Source organism: Zophobas morio, unplaced genomic scaffold (genome assembly GCF_036711695.1).
Source record: "Zophobas morio isolate AGI-343-1 ecotype UQ-CSIRO unplaced genomic scaffold, CSIRO_AGI_Zmor_V1 ptg000024l, whole genome shotgun sequence".
Lineage (NCBI taxonomy): Eukaryota > Metazoa > Arthropoda > Insecta > Coleoptera > Tenebrionidae > Zophobas > Zophobas morio.
This window is the reverse complement of record NW_026972129.1, coordinates 3,164,304-3,180,817: the sequence shown is the minus strand read 5'-3', so window position 1 is coordinate 3,180,817 and position 16,514 is coordinate 3,164,304. Positions and strand designations below refer to the sequence as shown.

The window sequence follows — 16,514 nt, the reverse complement described above, 5'->3', positions numbered from 1 at the left end:
TTTCCTGTCTCGTCTGGATTATTATTATTTGTTATTTGGAAGACCATATAAAGTACACTATATTCACTTGTCGGTCTTTATAACGCACCCTGAAAACGTTAGTATCCTTAGGGTAATATAAATTTTTAATGTCATCATTTATGTGCAGGAATTCCTGCTAGCGATCGATGTAACGTCAAGCGGTACTCCGGAAGAAAAACTGAAGTGGGCTTTTCGAATGTACGACGTTGACGGTAATGGTGTTATAGACATTCAGGAAATGACCAAGATTGTGCAGGTAAGTTTTTATCGCACTATAAATATGTGATAATTGTAATCTTTAAATATTTAACAATAACGAATACATTGTGGTGTTCAATATGCTAAAAGTTATACTTTACATAAATTTATGTCAAATGAAAACGAATCACATTGACGTTTCGTTTTTAGAGAAAATTGACACAAGACAAACTTCATTTCGTCACGTTGTTCTCCTGACTCTGAGAGTGCAACTACTCAAAAGTTTTCATCATTTGAAAGAAGCGCAAATAGGATATTGTTGAGACTTAAAATTATGCTGGAACAATCTACTTATGATACATTCCTATCTATACCGAGTACCTACCCCATTGTTACTGTTAATTAATTATTTACTAGTGCTTTATAAAAGTGTATTAATTTAAATCAGTAATTTCCTATTAATTAATCAGCTCACTCTTCTAATATGCACAAGTGTTAAAAAGTTCGTAGAAAAATAATGAACTTTAATTTAAAAATCTACGTAAAATAAAATAAGGGTGAATTATTAAACTACGGTTAAAGGAGCGGACCACGCTGTATGTTTCAAGTGAAGTTTTCTAAAAAAAAATATTTGATGTTGTCATCTTTTTTACTTCCCGAGCGTAAGCAAAGGAAGTATTGTAATCGAGTCCATCGGCCGACTCTCTACTTTTACGTTTTCTCGATCTTTCATGACCCCTAGATGACGAAGAAATAGGTCTGCCATTTCCGTCTGTCTGTCCGTCTGTCCGTCTGTCTGCCGTCCCGGATTTTTATTAGACATATAATCTCCGAAAGTACTAGACCGATTGTTGTGAAATTTTGTACTTATATTAGGAATATCGTGTAGATGGTAAAACGCTAACCAAAATTTGTCTAATCATCCTCACCACTAATGCGATGACGTCACTTCAAAATTGTACATAGTAAATGGGTTTTAAATTGTATAAAATAACATAGTCCTACACATGTAGTTTACAACTCCGAATTGAGTTTTCATCCGAAACGTCCAGATTTTTGGAAAAAAAATCAAAATTATAAAACAACATTTTGAAATTTAATTTTGAATCTGCTAACCCGAATGCTTTGAAATGTTGCAGATGTTTTAAGGCTATAAAGAGCATCATAAATCTTTAGTCAAAATATATTTGGTTATCCCCTCCAAAAACTTGATGACATCAGCTCAAAAGTTTGCCGAATAAATCATATCTAAAATGTACAAAATATGATGAGTCTGTACTTGTGATCTATCACTCCATTCATATTTTTTCAAGTTGCATATACAGGGTGACTCAAAAAAATTAATGAATGCGTAAATTTATTTTACTGATTTACTCAGGAACTACAAAACCCAATGCTTTGAAATCTTGCAGATGTTTTAAGGTTATAAAGAGCATAATAAATGTTTAGTCAAAATATTTTTGCTAATCCTCTCCAAAAAATTGATGACGTCAGCTCGAAAGTTTACCGAATAAAACCTATCTAAACTGTAAAAATATGATGAGTCTGTACTTGTGATTTATCACTCCATTCATATTTTTTGGATTTGCATATACAGGGTGACTCAAAAAAATTAATGAATGCGTAAATTTATTTTATTGATTTAATCAGGAACTACAAAACCGAATGCTTTGAAATCTTGCAGATGTTTTAAGGTTATAAAGAGCATAATAAATGTTCAGTCAAAATATATTTGGTTATCCCCTCCAAAAACTTGATGACGTCAACTCAAAAGTTTGCCGAATAAATCATATCTAAAATGTACAAAATATGATGAGTCTGTACTTGTGATCTATCACTCCATTCATATTTTTTGGATTTGCATATACAGGGTGACTCAAAAAAATTAATGAATGCGTAAATTTATTTTATAGATTTACTCAGGAACTACAAAACCGAATGCTTTGAAATCTTGAAGATGTTTTAAAATTACCATAAGCATGGTAAATTTTTTATCAAAATGTATTTGGTCGTACCCCCTAAGAAATGTATGACGTCACCACAAAATTTTGCTAAATAAATCCTATCTAAAATGTACAAAATATGATGAGTTTTTTCTTGTGATTTATCATTCCATTCATAGTTTTTGGATTTGCATATACAGGGTGACCCAAAAAAATTAATGAATGGGTAAATATATTTTATTGATTTGATCAGGAACTCCAGAACCGAATGTTTTGAAATTTTGCAAATGTTTTAAGGTTATAAAGAGCATAATAAATTTTTAGTCAAAATATATTTGGTTATCTTCTACAAAAAACTCATGACGTCAGCTCAAAAGTTTGTCGAATAAATCCTATCTAGAATATACAAAATATGATGAGTCTGTACTTGTAATTTATCATTCCATTCATATTTTTTTAATTTGCATATACCGGGTGACTCAAAAAAAAATAGTGAAATCTACTGTGAAAAAAAAACATAATAGACATGCAGTCGTGACGTTTCGACAGCGAGGGAAGTACTGTCTAAACTCTTTAGACCAATTTTTTTGTAGACAAATTAATGTATTAGTTTTGACACAGGAGTTCTGTTTCTGAAAAATGAATGAGCTATTTTTATGTAATCAGTAAATTAATTGTTTATTCATTAATTTTTTAAGACAGTTAAAAAAAAATTTCGAATGTTATGTCGACAGAACTTCCCTCCCTTCTGAAGTAGGTACAATAAAACATATCCAGCTTTTTCGAAAAATTATAAAATTTGATTTTGTGAATTTTACTTTTTTGTGAGAACCCCTATAAGTTGAAATAAATAAACATGTGTAAATCTGTAATGTTAAAGCAAATGTAAAGAATCGCGTTACGCGCATGTTTTAAATGAGTTTTTCCTTTACAAAATTTGTGATGAACTCATCAATATTTTTCAAGGATATGTATATCAATTTGGATAGGTGCAGTGTAATACTAATAATAACAGTACTGTATTGCCAAACTTTCGAGAAAATGAAGTGACCCGCCCCCGATTTAATCATATTTTGCACATTTTCAATAGGATTTCTGCTGCAGACGACGTCCTCAATTTTTTGAGGGGGATAAGTAGATATATTTTGATTAAAAATTTACTATTCTTACGATAACTTTAAAACGTCTGCAAGATTTCAAAGCATTTGGTGTTGCAGTTCCTGGTTTAATGGATAAAATAAATTGGCTCATTCATTAATTTTTTTGAGTCAGCGTGTATAAGCAATTTAAAAAAATATAAATGGAATGATAAATCACAAGTATAGACTTATCATATTTTGCATATTATTTATTCGGCAAAATTTTGAGATGACGTTATCAGTTTTTTAAGGAGATAAATATATTTTGGTTTTGCAGTAAATTGCATATAGTTATACCATTTTAATTTTTTTTTCCAAAAATATATATACTATAGAAGTATAGTAGTAATACAATGTTACTATATTTTATTATTGCCGTGGTTGCCGAATTTGGAATTTTTTTGAAATTACTTATCACCTGTTGACAACAAAGTGTTGCTTCACTGTAGATCAAGGCCAACTGAATCCATCACGCTTGGCGCGTGATAAGGCGCCTCCTTAAAAAATGAGGTTTTCACGAAGCAAGCCTTGGAGTTTAGAAAGTGGTGTCCTCTATCCTCAATAATAAAAACTAGTATCAAATCGTAACTTCCCAAACCAAAGATGAGGGGTTTTAAATTCCACGATGACATTAGACTTCTTACAGATTGTGTTTGATAAATGCGACGGCCGGTATTATTTCCTCATCCTATTTAAAGGCCTTATACGGTTTGCAAAGAAGATGGCCTTTGAAACCCGTCAGATATCTAACGAAAAAGCATTTATTTCCCTCGAATCTTGAAAAAAATTAATGTTTTGCGGGCTGTGCAGATATTTTCCCCAACGGTTACCTCAGCACTAAAATTATTAAAGGAAGATATATATGAAGATTTTGATGATAGTGATGCAACTATTTTGTATATGGAAAATATGTTTAATTTTTTTCGAGTCCATAACATCTCAAGTCGAAAACATCACATTCATGCACTCGATAGCGACGTTGCCCTAGCCAGTTTTACCAGCTACTCGATATCATAATGCACATATAAAATTTGACAACAATCAGTGCAGTAGTTTCGGAGATTATCTGTTTATAAAAATCTAAACTGACGGCAGACAAACAGACTCTGATTCCGTCCCAAAAAATTGATGGCGTCATCACAAAATTTTGCCGAATAAATCGTGTGTGAAATACGACTTGTGGTTTATCAATGCACTCATACTTTTTAGAATTACTTATCCAGTGTGACTCAAATAAATAAATTAATGAATGAAGCAATTTATTCTATTACTTAAATCAAGAACGACTCACTCCATTTCCTCAAAAATTTGGAAATTCAGCACTCTTATTATTAGTATTGCACCGCATCTTTCCAAATTAATAAACGTTTCATTGCAAAAATGGTCATGCCGTCACAAAATTTTATAATTGAAAAAAAATGAAACAAACGCGTTGCACGCTTATACAGGGTTAGTCACGAGAGAATTACTTCTGAAAATTATTTTTACGCAACCCAAAATACTAATACCCTGTACCACTTGATATTATCTAAATTTAAAATGAAATGCCTAATCCATGATTGCTTTGACTTTGGCAGTGTCACTTTGACGTTAATTAATTTTTAACATTTTTTTTCATCGTTGACTCGCCTCTAGGCCCCCATTCGATCGACGACATACAGTCAGATCAATCTGGGCTATACTGAAGCCGTAAGTGCTCTACCAATGTTGTTCGCCGCTAATGTGCATGTGTTAATTCGCCATCTCTGCGTCACCTAGAGCCTCTTCGAAGTGCAAATCTGCAACCTCTGGACTTCTTCGGCCATCCATTTACAAAAAAGCCGTAGCATCCCCCCAAAATGCCCAACATTTTCAACAGATTAGTAGATTAAATTATTTACTTACTTGTTTGAGTTTGTGTTGTAACCTTTGATTAAAATGCCGTAAAAGGAATTTTTAGAAATAATTTTCTCCTGATTAATCGGTTGCAAAAGATCAAGAGGCACACTGACAAATTTATTAGCGGCGCCGGAGGAGAATTCGGACTGGCTGCGGTACCACCATGGACACTCGCGTAACCTCCTTTTCCACAATTGTCAAAATGAGATTGTCAAACTCAAAGCAATCATGGATTAAGCATTTCATTTTAAATTCAGTTAGTATCAAATGGTACATGGTATTCGTATTTTGGGTTGCGTAAAAATAATTTTCAGAAGTAATTCTCTCGTGACTAACCCTGTATACCTTTACTTTAACATTACATATATTATTTTGACTTATAAGGGTTATCATAAAAAAATAAAATTCGCCAAACCAAATCTTAGTTTTCGAAAAATGTGGATTTATTGTATTGTACTTCACGGACGAGGGATGTTCTGTCCAAATAACCTTCGACCATTTTTTTGTTTCAGTTTTGCAAAACCGATCATTATAAGTTCGCTTTTTTTTCTGATGTATAACTAAAAAGGGTAAAACAATAAAATGCTGTAAACATTGTACGTATGTTTAAGTCGCTTTTAAAAAACACTGTACGATCGAAAAAAAGTCGTCTAGTAGGCCATGAAGTTTATTTTTAAAATATTGATGTTGGCATTGTGGCTATTTGAGAGTTATTACAAGGAACCCGAATTTAAAATTTGATCAAAGATTATTTTGACAGAACTTCCCTCGCCCTTGAAGTATAATTCGACAAATCGCGCTTGTTTAAAAAGTTATAAAATTTGATTTTGCTTTCTTCGTTTATATGAAACCGCTATAAGGTAAAAACTAGCAACATAAATAACATCCCCGCATCCCCTACGCCAAGAATTTGTGCTCCCAAGTGTAGACAATGTAAAATATACAACTTTAAAATAGCAGGAAAAAATGTCTTCTCAGCACTAATAACAAAGGTATATGTCTATACATCGAAAGAATGTCACGTAGGAATTAGTTTGATTTGAATAAGTTTATCTCCTTAAAACAGAGGACTAAAATTATTAATTAAGCCACAATCGAAGAAAACACTATGAATATTGTAATTCTTATTTTACCAGTATTAAATAAAGACTTGCGTATTCTCACCTTTTTTGAGAAAATGAGGTGACTCGTTCTTCATTTAATAAAAAAAAAGTGTTGACGTCATCAACATAGATAATACCAGTCATAGCATAAAAAAATGACTAACAGATCCACCCAGCGTTATATTCCGTGTGAGTAGTAAAATTACTTTTCATAATAACACAATTTATTTCCAACAGACAATATTATCTATACTGGAACATACATTTCGAATAACATTACGTACTTTATATTGAAGTAACAACCTCTGTAGGGCATCTTAAATTAAAATTTTCCTTCTTGAAAAATGAATACGCATTGGCAATCATTTTCTGTGCCACGATGTTGTCAACAACAGTCATACTGCACCGGGTTGAAGTGGGCTACAAAATATAATGGTATATAATAATTGTACAGAATAAATCAACAAGTCACTTGCGTAATTATGAATTTTATTCGTAATGTCTTCCATGGGGTCCATATGAAACGGTTTTTGACACAAACAACTTAACCTAAAATGTCCAAACTTCAGCCAGTATACCAAAAACAGCACAAAGGTCTATAATATCATACTTAACAAATCAAAACAAGTAAAAAAACACAAACACTAAACGCAAAAAACACACTTTTTAACTTTTTGAACCAAAATTTTAAATTAGCTGATCGACCAAAACACAGGTTAAACGAAACCGGCCGACTGGCGCAGGCCATAGAATACCCTCTCTATAGAACACGATCTCTAATGCTTTTATGTTGGTCACAATGTCAGCATCTACTGGCTGGGTCGGGAACTAAAACTGGCGCTAAATTTGAAAGCGAATTTTTAAGGTGAATTTTTTATAATTGAAGGGAAAATATGGTTTGTGTATTTTATATGTTAGTTTCAAAACGTGTAAATACGTTTTGAAGCTGACATATAAAAAACACAAACAGTGTAAAAAAAAGTAGATAAAATATTTGACACAGTATATTTAAAACTTAACATTCAGTTGTAAATGTAAATACAATAATAACAATAAATAAATAAATACATTGATAATATCCTAAAAATATCTTAAGAGAAAATTAGAAAAGTAAGCAAAAGTCAAACAAAATAGTGCAAAATAAAATAACATTTTAAATATTAAATGTTCAAAATTGATAACCAAATATGTTTCCCAGTACTTTGTTATGATATGAACAAAACAAAGCTGATGAATAACCTGCAAAATCCAAAATTATACAAACGTTCTACTTTCTTTCTGTAAAACGTAAATATAACTGTTGCATTTCTGTTTCCAATGGAATTGATTTGTTAGGCTCTTCCTTACCAAATACTACATTGCTGACTTTTTTCATAGATCTAAAGATAGACTCTCTTAAAAATAAATGAAAAAGTTGAGTTTTTAGTTCTTCGATATGCAAAACACTCCCGAAAATCAAAATCAATCGCTGTTGCCCCTTTCATAACCGTTTTATAAAAAAATGGACAGTGTTTACGCCAGGCATAGAATTTTTACAAATAGCAAAAACAACAGGTTACTTCTACCTTCCGAAAATTCCTCTGAGTACGCAAATATGGTCTGCAATTTTTTCCGTCCTTGTTGAACCGTCATCTTCAAAAACCACAACTGTCATCACAAGGCAAGTGGTCCAGATGAGGCTGAATGAACATCTCATCAAAGATGAGAGTACATACTTAGCTTTAATTTTGCGACTTACTTGCTTTCTGAGAACTTCGAATATAGGTTTGATGATACCCGGTTCTATTGGAACTTTATTTAGGGTTGCCCTCAAAGTGTTAATAGATAGCAACATAAACATTCTTGGCAAAAGTTTATACGATTTTGAACCATACTTCCAAATGGCAATGGCATCTGCTTTCACCTCAAATGTAAAACTCCTGCTTTTCGATTTACGTTTCTAATCTAGTTTTCAAAAAATTCTCGCTGAAAAGAAGCCAATCCTTTCACGATACCAACCAAACGTTGATCTCCTAGAAACTTCTTAGCGGAGCGAAAGGCGTTCTTGTGATTGCCACATCAATGTGGTTTGCTTCGAGTGATGCTGTAGTAAGTTCACTATCAGCTGTGAATAAAAATATCTTAATATTTGTTTTGTAGTGACTTTCAATTTTTTACCGTGGAAAGGCAAAATAGCTGGTACTGCAAATCTATGCGGCTTTTGCGTTCCTGGTATGTAGTCTTTGTCTGGTCGAAAATGATGGAAGTCAGTGTACCCTCTGCTATAAATTTGGTTGTTGTTTAAAACCACCAGTTTTTGGTTATTCGCGGCTTTATTATTTGCGCCATAAACCGATTTGGATGTGGAACCCAAAGATCGGCTTAACTCTCGTCGTATATCCGTAACATGTTGTTGTCTTGCATTTTTGTTCTACAAAAATTGGGTATAATAATCTAGTCAAGGCAAAGTTATATACTTACATTTGGCAATTAGACTCTACAATGTACAATGTAAACACATAAATTAAGAAAACTTTGAGAAGCACTATCCCACTATGAAATCACGCATAAATCACTCGAATACAACAGGAAATGTGTCAAATGATAAACACTGCCGTTGCTAGGAGATCTAAACGAATTCTCAAAAATTTTGAAAATCACAGCTTTTACAGATTTCTTTTCATTACGACTCCTGGCGGGCGGGTCGGAAAACTTCGCAAAGAAAGGATAAGATGAAGGCTATCTCATTTCAAGACCCCTGGCGCAGGCATAGAGGCGTAGGAAATTCGTTGCGCGGGAAAACGAACGTTGGTTGCCAACTTAAACTACAACTCTTTAACTGCTTTAAGCGTATAATGTTAGTATATTTTGGATTCTCCGATTGGCGATTGTGAATTGAAAATTTTCCAATCTATCGCTGGAAATAGTATACATGATATTCTTAATATACAGGGTTAGTCACGAGAGAATTACTTCTGAAAATTATTTTTACGCAACCCAAAATACGAATACCGTGTACCACTTGATACTAACTGAATTTCAAATGAAATGCTTAATCCATGATTGCTTTGAGTTTGGCAATCTCATTTTGACAATTGTGGAAAAGGAGGTTATGCGAGTGTCCATGGTGGTACCGCGCCAGTCGGAAATCTCCTCCGGGGCCGCTAATACATTTGTCAGTGTGCCTCTTGATCTTTTGCAACCGATTAATCACGAGAAAATTATTTCTAAAAATTCCTTTTACGGCATTTTATTCAAAGGTTACAACACAAACTCAAACAAGTAAGTAAATAATTTAACTACTAAACTGTTGAAAATGTTGGGCATTTTGGGGGAATGCTACGCCCTTTTTGTAAATGGATGGCCGAAGAAGTCCAGAGGTTGCAGATTTGCACTTCGAAGAGGCTCTAGGTGACGCAGAGATGGCGAATTAACACATGCACATTAGCGGCGAACAACATTGGTAGAGCACTTACGGCTTCAGTATAGCCCAGATTGATCTGACTGTATGTCGTCGATCCAATGGGGCTCTAGAGACGAGTCAACGATGAAAAAAAAATGTTAAAAATTAGTTAACGTCAAAGTGACACTGCTAAAGTCAAAGCAATCATGGATTAGGCATTTCATTTTAAATTTAGATAATATCAAGTGGTACAGGGTATTAGTATTTTGGGTTGCGTAAAAATAATTTTCAGAAGTAATTCTCTCGTGACTAACCCTGTATATACAAAATTTGGCAACAGTCGGTCCCGTTTAATAAACATGGATACAGACGTCAGGCAGACAGACAGGCGTAAACGGGAGATCACTTTTTTCGCACTCTTGGGGTCATGAAACGTCGAAAAAACATGAAACTGGCAAATTACCCGATGGACTCGATTACAATAATTCCTTAGGTTACGCTCGGGAAGTAAAAATATATTTCTTGGCCTACTAGAGAACTTTTTTTCGATCATATGGTACTAGTTGAAAAAAATGTTTTGCAAACGTTTACTTTCTCGTCTAAAAATCTAATCTTTCAATCTCTAAAATGAAATATGCAAAGCTTAATTTTTTAAAACGGTCATGAGGAAGTTTCGACATGTGGTATTGATGATTTCTGATTTTATATCCACTATATTTATTGTTCTTTACAAGAGCGCAGAGACTTCACAAACATCTTTTGAAACGAATTCGTTTGAATCTTAACATTACGTTACAAAGGTGATGTGTTATCGTGTTGTCAACCTAAACGATGTGATGGCATTGCTTGACGTTAATGCTGGTTGTACGGTATATGTACTCGTGTGGTGGTATGAAATTTACCAAATTGAACTGAATTTAGTAAATGTTCGAAATACTTATGATTAAATAAGTGAAAAAGAAAAAATTTATGTCACATAGGTGTTAAAGAACGTGAAAGATCAAAACATTATTTAGGCAACATTGTATCGCCTTATGTGTAAGTTAAAAGTCATTCAATATGATTTTAAAATACAGTTTGAACTGTGCTTATTGTTGCAAAATTAACAAATTAAAAAGTTTTGGGGTATTTTTTTTAGTGAAACAGACTTGCAGAAAATAGAAATGTGGTTTTTGCTTGTTGCTAAAGTTTGAGTCTCAAAAATACGTATTACTTTGTTTTCAAACCGAAACCAGTGATACAATTTTCCAAGCTAGTTCTCTAATCAAATAGGAATAATTAAAATTTTGGCAGAACCGGCTTTATAAAGCTAAAATCTACAGAAAAAACATTCTTTAAACAATTCAATACCCCAGCCAAAAAACAGTGCTTTAAAAATTCATTTAAACAGAATCCTAGTGTGATACATACTGCAGCATGCTTTCAGTTTAATTTATTTACAGAGTGATGCTGGAGTTTGTAATACAGAGTTCGAGTAAAGTAACATTTAACACTCCTAAAATATTTTTGCCCAAACACACAAAAAAGCTAGAACAAACTACAAACTTTATTTCCCGCAAGTTGGGTTTATTTTCCGGTAACATTACATTTGCCTTTACTTACACATCTCTATTGTATGCATGCCACTGATTTATAGTAAATTTAGTTTTACAAAATAAAGTAAATCGAAAAAACTTGTAGAACCACTAGAACAAATAAATTTGAATACTATTGGCAAATTATTATTATTGAGTTATTATGAATTTCTAGTTTTAACTTTTTAATTTTGTACCAACATAGATACCGGTATGATGATAATTGAACGGTATATATGTTACAGTTAAAACGTGTTTTCTCTAGTCAAAACTAGTGTTTACGAAATGCCTTTGTTACAACTAGAATTTACTGTCGTTTAAAAATGAAAATCAGATAAAACTAACCAGACACAACGCGTTTTATTTTTTGTTTTATGTTTGTTTTCCGTTAGGATTGAAGCTGTTTTGGATGTTCCTTTGTCTGATTATTTCAGTTACTTTAAATTAAAACCCATTGTCACCATGGTGCGTCAGGTTAGAACTAGTTTTAACTGGTGACAGCAGTAAATTCTAGTTGTAACAAAAGCATTCAGTTACTAGTTTTGACTAGAGAAAAAGCATTTTGACTAACATATATAATGTAATTGTTCAAAAAAAAAATTGTATTATTTGAAATGCTAGTTACATTTTTGGTAAAGATAAAAAAGCTGGGAGTTCTAGTATAATTTGTGTCCTTTTCTTTTGTTTCAATTTGTTTAGATCTGATCTAGCTAGTTTACTTTATTCTACAAATAGAACATTATATAAATATATATATATTTAATTAAATAGTATAATTAAAGTTTCGCTAAAAATGTAAAAAATCGAATGAGGCAAATTTGCGTAGAAAGACATCGAATTACAAATACTTCGGTACACTGTAACAAACGGTGTTGTTCGAGCGATTCAACAGTATTTATTTTTTTATTTATAATCATTCATAAATTATTTACCGGTTGATTAACTCTACCGTAAATGCAGAATACATACATATCTACTTGAACGAAGTTCAAAATTGCTGTCATATCCAAAAGCCCTAGTGCATTAACTGCAACGAACTCTATGAATAGGAAGTGCTTATGATTGTTACTCTTGCAGGCCATATATGATATGTTAGGAGCTTGTTCGTCTAATCGACCTGCAGATTCTGCTGAAGAAAGGGCAAAGAACATATTTGCCAAAATGGATGAAAACAACGATGGGCAATTGACACAAGAAGAATTTCTTAAAGGATGTTTACAAGATGAAGAACTGTCGAAAATGTTAGCTCCTTAATGTGCAGTACATTAGTGCGGAAACGTGTCTTATGCTGAAGTAGCCATATACGTTTTTGCAGCAAAAAACTTTTGAGTGACCAACTCAACCAAATCACGGGTACATTATCATATATTTTCAAATCGGAATCATTCGGCATTTTGTAGTTGTGCATGAGTTTATAACATCGATCACAATTTAGTGTTTATTTATACATACATTTTTTATTTTCGTACACCATGCATTTAACTAGTCATATTATATAAAGTATGAAATTATTACGGATTAAAAATAAAAAGATAAACACTGATTGACTGTGTTTTAATAGAAGTAAGATTTAATAAACGAGAAATGTAAATTTCAAATACTAAATAGACCAAGTAAACGTAATGCCGTTACAGGGTGTAGAAATTTTGAACGAACGTAAACTTTTGATACAAGGTTTTATTATTACAATTGTGTGATGAAAATGTTTCTATGTCCTTCTCAGTGAACTCATTGGTGGCTGATCTTATTAAGTAATGGCTTTTCATAATCAGAACATTTTTTTAAATACATCATAGAAATTAAAAGTAGACTTTGTAGTCCGTACACCCTGTTTAAAAGACCAAGTATATTAAAATTATTAGTATATTAAAATTATAAGTAACTCACAAATGTTAAAGTCAATTAATTACTCGTAAAAGATGTAGAATACGTTTATTTAGCTAAAAACAAAGTAGACAAATAGTTCTGTAGCGATCGAAGTTTGTCCTCAGTTGGGTAGTGGTTCGTGTTTCTCACGAGAACAATTTCATTGATTTTGTTGAAACTGCCATATATTTTCGTACATAAGCCATAAACTAGTTCGCGTGATTTTAATCCGTAATAAAAACATACCGCTATTGTTAATGCTAAAAATCTGATGTAATCAAAATTGAATTTTTATTTAAAACGATTCGTTTATTTGGGTTTATTCCTCAGCATTTTGAACAATTATTTTTTATTTGTTCATAAGGATTTAATTTAGCTAATTAAATACATATAGAAATATATTTAGTATACATAGATCTTAGGCAAATCGCGTGCACAATCCGCACGTCGTGCATAGCACGACAATGTTGTATGAGTTCAGGTCAGTTCATAATGCTCGTTTAACGTAGATGTTTACAATATGAATGTATTTACCATTTTAAGCATATCATGAATGTACTGTCCTTGTATAGCTGACCCATCCGAATTTACGGCGTTTGACAATTTTTGCTCTTTGAACGGCGATAAAGGTAAAGAAGGTTCAGAAACGACATATCGTTTAAATTAGGTATGAGTAGATCGAGCTTTTCAGCACCTACTTCTTGGGCTTTTAATAAAATACGGAGAAACGTTTGGTTTTGTTTCTTCTGCTTAATCAAATGCTAGTCAGAAACTACTTGTCAATCTTTCCTTTGTTTACGACGTGTTTGTACGTAATACATACGTAGATCGGAAATTCAGTATGGGTCCTACGAATAAGTGTGACCTGTTACCTTCCGTTTGCACTGTAATAAATAAATCAAAATGTTTTACTCCGTTTTTTATAAAACACCTGACATTCTGAGTGGATTTTATTCCTTTGCGAACTGCGATCAATGCAAATCAAATTTGTTTACGAGATGTTTTTGAGTGGTTTTTGAGTTGTGACATTCATCAGATACATAGGTACAATCAAAATTATTGAAATGGGTATTTCGGATTTCTCAATTTAAAAAAAAAAAAACAAGTCGTTTACACAGTATTCACGAATGTTTTTCTCAGTACGGTTTCATTACCTTAAGTTAGTAGATAATAATATATAGGTGTCTTGTACTTTACTTTTATTGTTATGTGGTTTGTGCAGTTGCATATGACGGATATGAATAAAACAAAAAACTCATTGGGTTTCTGGTACTTTTTAATGGACAGTGTAAAAATGACTGGCAAGGGTTTTTATTGTAATCATTTTTAGATATACGTATATATGCATATTCCTCACAATGATGTATGAAAATTCTCATACAATACTTTTTCTACTGTCTACAATGGTTATTCTCTTGAAACATCATTTATGTATGTATGGTTAATGCAAAAATTGGACTATTATGAATATTTAACTTATTGCTTTCGCTTTTACTGTAATTTATTTGTATGTAATTTAAAACGCTAATAGTCAGACATACATCATTCGATAATTCTTCCTCTTAAAAGATTCAAATAATTCTAGTAATAATCCATTCGCAGTTCACAATGGAAAATTTCACCTTGTTTAACAATAGGTATATATTAAAGCACAATTTCTGGTAATCATTTACATGAATATATTAGTTAATCTTATTTTAATTATGTGAACTTATTCATTCTGCAACTGCGGCATCATATTGTTCATTGCACTTAAATAAACCAAATTAAGCAACGAAGAGTTTGATACCGACAGCCGCTAGCATGTTTTAATATTTTTTGTATTTGTTTTATTTTAATAATATACCATCATAACATAAGTAACAGATGTGATACATCATTTAGTGCATATTTGTGAAAGTGTTGGTTATTTATCAATTAATTAATATTTTTCTACTTGCACATATTGTAAATTAAGCGTAATACATTATTCTAGATGTCATTAAAATTGTAACGTCTGCAGGAGGTTTTTCGAAAACCTCTTGGATTCGAATTGTGGGGTAATGATAACGAAGCCAGGAGCAGCTCTCTTTAAATTGAATTATTTCATATAATACATATTGATGGCAGATATTCTTTGAATTTTTATCACAAAATATTATGACAATTAAATAATAATATACGTATTATTTGGCGAAGTTGTTGTTTTTGGAATGTGAGGAGCGTGTATGATCTCGTGTGATTTAAGGGAGATGACGTTAACTCGGTGCAGGGAGCGGGAGTGAGCAGTTAGCGAGACTGGCCTGCTCTAACCATGGGGAAACAGAATAGCAAACTTAAACCCGAAGTTTTGGAAGACTTAAAGCAGAACACAGAATTCTCAGGTAACTATGTCTTGGTTGTAATATATTAAGTTTTTTCTTTTTTCCTTTCGTAATTTAGTTCAATTTAAGCGTTGATAATAAAGTAGCTATAATTTGAAATATATTTAGTAAAAGAATACACTACAAGATATAGAAATTTTACTTAACTGGCTAAAGATCCTTATACTTACACGAGAATTTTTACGCAGCTTGCAAATGAGAGAGTAATAACTACAAGTTCAACAAACAAGTATAGTCACATGATGTAATTAGTAAATGCTGTAACAAAATGTTCTTGGACATTTTACTACTTGTTAAATTTTGTATTGATTGGTTAGTTAATACTTGCAACTCATAAAAATATTAAGTACTTTCAGAATTTGTGTTCCAAATTGGTATCACCTATTGTAGCGTTCATTATAACGAAAATTTTGTAAAAGTACGTTGTAATAAATTTTGTGTAAATTTTATTAATTCAAATAATTGAAAATTATGTAGGTACCGTGAACATTTTGCCGAGAGACCAAGTTAACTTTAACAGTGGGTTCCAAAACTGCGGGAACTAATTATATTTACGTAAATAATATTTGTGTGTTGTTTTTTAGAATTTTATAAGAGATGTATGTTAGTCACTTCTATTTATTTTTGAAAAACTAACTACCACTACAAGATTAACCTAATAACAAATACGAAAATACACTACATAAAAATACTAGTGTTATAAATTATTACACTGAAAAAAGTGAATGCCTTGTACTAAACCAGCATTATACATTTTGGTTTTCACTTTATCGAGTTTTAATTTTTCAAATTGATAGCATAACTTTGTTACTTTAATAAAATTTGTAAGTAAACAAAATAACGAAGTTTTCAAAACGTTGTTTATTTTTATAGGACAATGACTATAGCATAACTTTAAAGCATGCTCTTGTTGAAATCTAAACAAATACCTTCAAAAAGGAGGCTGTTCCATAAAGTAACCGCATTTTAAAGAAATGTGCAGTCCTGAAATCACCAATATTTCTGACGGATAAGTAAGTTGTTTTGCGGAGGCAAAAATAATACAAA

The 16,514-nt window shown here is 32.0% G+C and overlaps 2 protein-coding genes across 9 annotated transcripts in view; both read left to right on the top strand.

Moving 5' to 3' along the window:
* Positions 1–15,281, top strand: part of LOC135135650 (neuronal calcium sensor 2) — a 96,951-nt gene extending 81,670 nt beyond the window's left edge. For all 7 annotated transcript variants that reach the window (XM_064064770.1, XM_064064771.1, XM_064064767.1 and 4 more), the window contains 2 exons: positions 149–277; positions 12,316–15,281. In XM_064064770.1, coding sequence (XP_063920840.1) covers positions 149–277; positions 12,316–12,492 — 306 coding nt within the window. In that variant the 3' untranslated portion in view covers positions 12,493–15,281. The remainder of the gene's footprint in view (positions 1–148; positions 278–12,315) is intronic.
* The window catches only part of LOC135135649 (neurocalcin homolog), a 103,696-nt gene that overhangs the window by 81,670 nt on the left and 5,512 nt on the right, over positions 1–16,514 (top strand). Inside the window, exon 2 of one of the 2 annotated variants that reach the window (XM_064064766.1) lies at positions 15,356–15,467. In XM_064064766.1, the coding sequence (XP_063920836.1) occupies positions 15,398–15,467 (70 nt within the window). In that variant the 5' untranslated portion in view covers positions 15,356–15,397. Of the gene's footprint in view, positions 1–15,331; positions 15,468–16,514 lie in introns of both variants that reach the window. The other variant, XM_064064765.1, reaches the window with a different exon arrangement.